A 7903-nucleotide genomic window follows, 5' to 3' on the forward strand; every position below is an offset into this window, starting at 1 on the left:
CGGTTAGCACTGGGGGCAATTTGGGAACTTCAGTGGGAGCACCTCCACTGGATAACCCCCCACGGACCTCCCATTCCTCAGCACGCTCGCTTGCCCAGATCGGGCTCTCGGATGAGACCGCCGGCTCGTCTCAGGGCGAGTTCGACCTCTTATTCGGAGCCCGGGAAGATGATGAGCTCTCGATCGCAGCATTGGAGAGTGGGTTCGTCCAGTCTGACGTGGAGGCTTTGGCTGGGCTTCCGCCTTCGGGTATGGTCACCCAGTCTCAGGCCAACGCGGAGCTGACGGACATGCTTTCCTGGGTGGCCGCGAGCATCGGGCTAGAGTGGAACCCTCCACCCTCCCCTGAAACCTCGTGGCTCGATGATTGGTTCCTGGGCCCAGAGCGCTGCTCACAGCCACGCCCCGCCCCGGTCCCTTTCTTCCCGGAGGTGCATGAGGAGCTGACGAGATCGTGGGGGGCACCTTTTACTACCTGATCCCGGTCTTTCAGCTCCCCCGCTCTCACTACCCTCGATGGTGGGTCGGCCAGGGGGTATTCGGTGATCACCCAGGTGGATAAGGCGCTCGCGAAGCTCCCGTCCAGGGCCTGTAGGTTTACGTAGTCTCTGATGACTAAGGCCTACACTGCCGCTGGACAAGCCGCCTCCACCCTGCACGCCATGGCTCTCCTGCAGGTACACCAAGCCAAGGCGCTAAAAGAGCTACACTTGGGTAGTTCTGACCTGGGATTGATTCAGGAACTGCGCTCGGCGACCAACTTCACTCTCCGGCGACGAAGGTCACGGCGCGGTCTCTCGGGCAGGCGATGTCCACCCTGGTGGTCCAGGAGCACCACCTTTGGCTCACCGAATACCCCCTGGCTGACCCACCACCGGTGTCCTTCCCTACGCGAAGACCCCCAGAGATACGCAGTCGGATAGGTGCTTTCCTTCCTGCAGGAGAGGCTTGAGGGGCAGCTGTCCCCCTCCACCTTGAAGGTGAATGTAGCCGCCATTTCTGCACATCACAATGCAGTAGATGTTAAGTATTTGGGGAAGCACGACTTGATCATCAGGTTCCTGAGAGGCGCTCGGAGGTTGAATCCCTCCAGACTGCGCCTCATCCCCTCGTGGGACCTCTCTGTAGTCCTTCGGGGTCTACGGGGAGCTCCCTTCGAGCCCCTAGAGTCAGTTGAGCTTAAGGCACTCTCTTTGAAGACTGCCCTCCTGACTGCGCTCACTTCCATCAAGAGGGTAGGGGACCTGCAGGCGTTCTCTGTCAGCGAAATGTGCCTGGAGTTCGGTCCGGGCTACTCTCACGTGATCCTGAGACCCCGACCGACTATGTACCCAAGGTTCCCACGACCCCGTTTAGGGATCAGTTGCTGAACCTGCAAGCCCTGCCCTGGGAGGAGGCAGACCCAGCCTTGGCGTTGCTGTGTCCAGTGCGTGCTTTACGCATCTATTTGGATCGTACGCAGAGCTTTAGAAGTTCCAAGCAGCTCTTTGTCTGCTTTGGCAGACAGCGGAAAGGGAGCGCTGTCTCCAAACAGAAGATCATGTAGCCATGTCAAGTCACCATGGCACCACCCCCCCCCCCCCCCAGCTGCCTCTTGAACTCTGTGTTTTTGTTTTGGGGCATCGGGAGCCATCCCTAGAGGGGGGGATATGTCACATCTAGATGTGTTTTTGTTCATATTTTGTGTTCATGTCTTTTATTTTAAAGTTTAGTTCCTGTTCCTGTTCAGGTCATGTGGTTTCATGTCATGTTATTTCCTGTTTCCATGCCATGTTTGTTCCTGTTTCCTTGGTCATGTGATTTCATGATTCCCTCCATGTTCATGTGTCTTGTTTTCATTGGTTTATTGTCTTGTTACCTTTTTATCAGTTCTGTCTTGTCATTGGTTATCATTGTCATGTTTCCCTTGTCCATGTATTTAAGCCTCATGTTTGCCACTGTCCATTGTCAGGTATTGTGAATGTAACTTTGTTGGATTGTTCATGTCATGTCATGTCAAGTTTAGCCAAGTCAAGTCAAGTTAAAGTCAAGTTCATGGTTTTTGGATTTCACGATTGATAATAAACTGCACTTGGGTTCATCACACATCATCGTCTTCATTGTCTGCCTATCATTGCCAGCATCATTACAAGTATATATTTATATACAGTGCATCCGGAAAGTATTCACAGCGCTTCACTTTTTCCACATTTTGTTATGTTACAGCCTTATTCCAAAATGGATTAAATTAATTATTTTCTTCAAAATTCTACAAACAATACCCCATAATGACAACGTGAAAGAAGTTTGTTTGAAATCTTTGCAAATTTATTAAAAATAAAAAATGGGAAAAAAATCACATTGACATAAGTATTCACATCCTTTGCTCAATACTATGTTGAAGCACCTTTGGCACCAATTACAGCCTCAAGTCTTTTTGAGTATGATGCTACAAGCTTGGCACACCTATTTTTGGGCAGTTTCTCCCATTCTTCTTTGCAGGACCTCTCAAGCTCCAATAGGTTGGATGGGGAGCATCGGTGCACAGCCATTTTCAGATCTCTCCAGAGATGTTCAAACGGGTTCAAGTCTGGGCTCTGGCTGGGCCACTCAAGGACATTCACAGAGTTGTCCCATAGCCACTCCTTTGTTATCTTGGCTGTGTGCTTAGGGTCGTTGTCCTGTTGGAAGATGAACCTTCGCCCCAGTCTGAGGTCCAGAGTGCTCTGGAGCAGGTTTTCATCAAGGATGTCTCTGTACATTGCTGCATTCATCTTTCCCTCGATCCTGACTAGTCTCCCAGTTCCTGCCACTGAAAAACATCCCCACAACAAGATGCTGCCACCACCATGCTTCACTGTAGGGATGGTATTGGCCAGGTGATGAGCGGTGCCTGGTTTCCTCCAGACATGACGCTTGCAATTCAGGCCAAAGAGTTCAATCTTTGTTTCATCAGACAAGAGAATTTTGTTTCTCATGGTCTTAGAGTCCTCCAGGCGGGCTGTCATGTGCCTTTTACTGAGGAGTGGCTTTTGTCTGGCCACTCTACCATACAGGAATTGTCTGTAGACCTCCGAGACAGGATTGTATTGAGGCACAGATCAGGGGAAGGGTACAGAAAAATTTCTGCAGCATTGAAGGTCCCAATGAGCACAGTGGCCTCCATCATCTGTAAATGGAAGAAGTTTGGAACCACCAGGACTCTTCCTAGAGCTGGCCGCCCGGCCAAACTGAGCAATTGGGGGAGAAGGGCCTTAGTCAGGGAGGTGACCAAGAACCCGATGGTCACTCTGACAGAGCTCCAGCGTTTCTCTGTGGAGAGAGGAGAACCTTCCAGAAGAGCAACCATCTCTGCAGCACTCCACCAATCAGGCCTGTATGGCAGAGTGGCCAGACGGAAGCCAGACAGCCTGCCTGGAGGACTCTCAGACAATGAGAAACAAAATTCTCTGGTCTGATGAAACAAAGATTGAACCCTTTGGCATGAATGGCAAGCGTCATGTCTGGAGGAAACCAGGCACCGCTCATCACCTGGCCAATACCATCCCTACAGTGAAGCATGGTGGTGGCAGCATCATGCTGTGGGGATGTTTTTCAGCGGCAGGAACTGGGAGACTAGTCAGGATCGAGGGAAAGATGAATGCAGCAATGTACAGAGACATCCTTGATGAAAACCTGCTCCAGAGCGCTCTGGACCTCAGACTGGGGCGAAGGTTCATCTTCCAACAGGACAACGACCCTAAGCACACAGCCAAGATAACAAAGGAGTGGCTCCGGGACAACTCCAGCCAGACCCCAGACTTGAACCCGATTGAACATCTCTGGAGAGATCTGAAAATGGCTGTGCACTGACTCTCCCCATCCAACCTGATGGAGCTTGAGAGGTTCTGCAAAGAAGAATGGGAGAAACTGCCCAAAAATAGGTGTGCCAAGCTTGTAGCATCATACTCAAAAAGACTTGAGGCTGTAATTGGTGCCAAAGGTGCTTCAACAAAGTATTGAGCAAAGGCTGTGAATACTTATGTACATGTGAATTTTTCGTTTTTTATTTTTAATAAATTTGCAAAGATTTCAAACAAACTTCTTTCACATTGTCATTATGGGGTATTGTTTGTAGAATTTTGAGGAAAATAATTTATTTAATCCATTTTGGAATAAGGCTGTAACATAACAAAATGTGGAAAAAGTGAAGCACTGTGAATACTTTCTGGATGCACTGTATATCATTGAAAAGGTCTCAATTAGAAAAATGCAATGAGCAATTTTTTTCACTCAGAGGCCAAACTGCAGTTAATATTATTGCATGAAATTCTCACTGACACACATAAGTATAATAAACAGGAGTGTCTCTTTGTCATGTTTTTCCTTATTACTTCCTGAAACATACATACAAAAGAGACAATGACATATCGTGACTTACAGCAGATTGTCCCGATTCAAACGAGCCCTTACACAACATAATATGATGAGTTGATCTTGAAATATTCCTCAAAGAGTGTACATGGTAAGACAATGTACAATAGGGAGCTCAACAAACATTGTGTGTGTGTGTGTGTGTGTGTGTGTGTGTGTGTGTGTGTGTGTGTGTGTGTGTGTGCGCGCATGTCCGAGGACTTTTTATGTGCAAACACACATCCACATACACTACCGTTCCAAAGTTTAGGGTCACTTACTCATTCTTTATTTTTTATTTTTTTCACATTTTAGAATAATAGTGGAGTCATCACAACTATGGAGTAATAGAAATGGAAATATGGGAATTATGTTGTGACTAAAAAAATCCAAAATAAATCAAAACTATGTTATATTTTAGCATCTTCAAAGTGGCCACCCTTTGCCTAGATATTGCAGAAATGTACTCTTGGCATTTTCTCAACCAACATCATGAGGTATCACCCTGGGATGCTTTTTAAACAGTATTGAAGGAGTTCCCTTCTATATGCTGGGCACTTAGTGGCTGCTTTTTCAAAAACTTTTTTTTTTAAATAAAATTTTAGTTTTGTAATTAAATATATTAATATGTTGGCACAATTATATTTTTGTCTACAAAACTAATTTCAAACATTTAAGCACACGCCTTCAGATCAAAAGGTTTTTAAGATCATGAGAAACTTTTCAGGCAAGTGACCCCAAACATTTGAATGGTAGTGTATGTGCTCATCTAAAGGATTGGGTTGCGCCCGAACACCTCCTGTAATGTTTCTATATTTTGTAGTTTAATCCATTAATCCCCCCCCCCCCCCCCCCCCAAAAAAAATTGTGTGTTCAGATGCCCTGTGTGAAAAAGTAATGGAATTTTATTCCAACTGGATGAAATAAACTACAGTTTTCAGAAAAGATTAAAAAAAAGTTTGTCGGTCAGTTTTGACCAGCCAGCTAACACTAGAATTTTTTCTCTCTATCACCTTCTATTCCAATATACAGACCTGAAAGGCAGGGGATGCCCCAAAACAGCTTCAAAAATTGTGTTTAAAAAAAGCTTCAAAAGCTTGTAATAAAGGCTCTGTTTGCTCTGTCTATCTACTTTTGGTTGTAAATCGTTCATCTAGGTGCCAGCTAACACTAGAAAAAATAATCTTTTCTCTATCACCTTCTATCACAATATACAGATCTGAAAGGCAGGGAGAGCCCCAACTCTGCCCATAGACATTTTTTTTGAGAAATCTCACCATAAAATTTTAGAAATGTTTTAGAAAAACACACACAACACATAAGTACATAAACATAGACACCCACAAACACTCACTGAGCGTGTTTACATGCACATTAATTCACGATAATGCATAATAAGCCGACAACGCTTGTGGTCATGTAAACGCAATAAACGGCGTTCCTTTATCGATGTAAGGTCATAAACGGCATAAGAATAAACCGGTTGACATGGGTCATTTTTTGCCCATTATGCCGATTTCACGTGGGATGTGTTGAGCGCATGTCTCTTCACGATTTGATGTCAAAAGCAGAGAATAATGCAATTATTACAAATCTCATCTAAACACGGTTTTCTTGCTTTGTAAGATTTTTTAAATAAGCCGATTTTTGGGAGTAATCAGCGTATTGTTGTGCATTTAAATGTACAACAGACACAATTACACATACAAGATTTTTTTATATATATGTTCATTTGTTCAAAAGTTATTTTACTGTTAATTCATTGTTCATTATATGTTTATTAAATGTTTGACATGGTCAAATGAGATATAATAAACAAATAAACACCTTTTTAAAAAAGGAGAATAAATGCAAATTAAAGGTATTATTTATTGGATTATTTTGTTCAAATAATCATCAAAAGAATTTCAAAGTGAAATTGTGAATTAAAAAAGTGAATAAAAAAACAATCTCGTGTCTGCTCCGATCACTGCTTCTGTAAACCCCAAATAGCCACAAACTCTATATCAGCTCTTACCTTAGGTTGTTTTCTACACAATGAGTCTATTTTAACTTGTCTCTCAGCTTCTCTGGAAAATAATCCACTGTTAAAATGTCTAAAATATCTAGAACAAAATGCAGTATTATAAACAAATCATCGTTTGAATATGTTCCTGAATATTAATGATAAAACGTTACATTTGTAGTCCAATCAGAGGCCGAGATATTCCACAAAACATGGGGAAAGGGTGAGGCTTCCCGAAAAAGACTGGACGTCTATAGGTGGAGTCACAAACCATATTTGGGCACCCCCTGCTTTTCAGATCTGTATGTTGTGATAGAAAGTGTTAAAAAATATATATTTGTTTTCTGCCATCTAATGGAATGATCTAAGACTAAAATTAGGGAGATCAAGCAAACAGAGCATTTATTACAAGCTTTTGAAGCTTTTTTTAAAACAAGATTTTGAAGCCATGTTGGAGCATCCCCTGCTTTCAGAACTGTATATAGCAATAGAAAATTATAGGAAAAAAAATTATAATAATTCTAGTGTTAGCTGGCACCTAGATGAACAATTTAAGACCAAAAGTAGAGAGGTGGAGCAAACAAAGCCTTTATTATAAGCTTTTAAAATTGAACATAAAAAAGGGTTATTTTGACCCTTAAGGACAAAGTAGGGACTTTTTTTGTAGCTTTGTGTATAAATACATTAAATATAAATTATGAAATATAAATGACATTGCCAGGTTCAGATCATCTCTGTGGAGGATGTCATGAAGTTTCAGTCCGAAAACTTTAAGTTTATGTAAATCAGTGTTAAAAATTCAAAAGGGTTAAATTGACACATAAGACCAAGGAAGGGTTAATCTTCATATAAAAAAGTTGAAATCTAACGTAAATTGTCTTTGCAGGCATCACGACGGTGCTCACCATTTTGACTATCATCACTGGAGTAAACGCCTCTATGCCTAGAGTCTCCTACATCAAAGCTGTGGACATCTACCTGTGGCTCAGCTTTGTCTTTGTCTTCCTGTCTGTGATAGAGTACGCCGCTGTCAATTATCTGTCCACTGTGCAGGAGCGCAAAGAAAGGATGCAAAGCAATAAGGCAAGACAGTTCTGTTGTACTTGTGCTGTGGTTAATAAAGCATCTTTATACTGTACACGTTGTAACCATACTATGTAAAATTGGTTGTATAATTAACCATTCTCAGGAAACAGTGCCATTTGTGCCTGAAAAGTTTAAAAAAAAAAATAAATAAATAAAAAAACATTTTATCATCTCAGAATCCCTCCTCCTTTACTAGATTTAGTGGTCACCAAACTTGGGCTTTTCAATGTCCAATTCTAAACTATTACCTGAGGTTACTGAGGTTACAGTCTTGCAAAATACCAATTGTTATTTACCATTACAAATCCTAGCCTAACCTTAAAGTGCAACATTATTTCAGGCCCTTCACAATCAGTTCAGAATTCATATACTTAAAATGTTAATATATATTTAGATAACTGATGTAGCAGATCTCTTAGTTCAGGCAATGGAGGAGTCAGG

The 7903-nt window shown here is 42.6% G+C and overlaps 2 protein-coding genes across 2 annotated transcripts in view; one reads left to right on the forward strand and one right to left on the reverse strand.

Moving 5' to 3' along the window:
* pcmt (protein-L-isoaspartate (D-aspartate) O-methyltransferase) overlaps nt 1-7903 on the reverse strand; it is a 623660-nt gene that overhangs the window by 477690 nt on the left and 138067 nt on the right. The gene's annotated exons all lie outside the window — the stretch shown is intronic.
* The window catches only part of LOC127410453 (gamma-aminobutyric acid receptor subunit rho-1-like), a 31085-nt gene that overhangs the window by 17580 nt on the left and 5602 nt on the right, over nt 1-7903 (forward strand). The window contains exon 4 of the mRNA XM_051645728.1: nt 7263-7459. Coding sequence (XP_051501688.1) covers nt 7263-7459 — 197 coding nt within the window. The remainder of the gene's footprint in view (nt 1-7262; nt 7460-7903) is intronic.

The sequence above is a fragment of the Myxocyprinus asiaticus genome, chromosome 19 (assembly GCF_019703515.2).
Source record: "Myxocyprinus asiaticus isolate MX2 ecotype Aquarium Trade chromosome 19, UBuf_Myxa_2, whole genome shotgun sequence".
NCBI classification, from domain to species: domain Eukaryota; kingdom Metazoa; phylum Chordata; class Actinopteri; order Cypriniformes; family Catostomidae; genus Myxocyprinus; species Myxocyprinus asiaticus.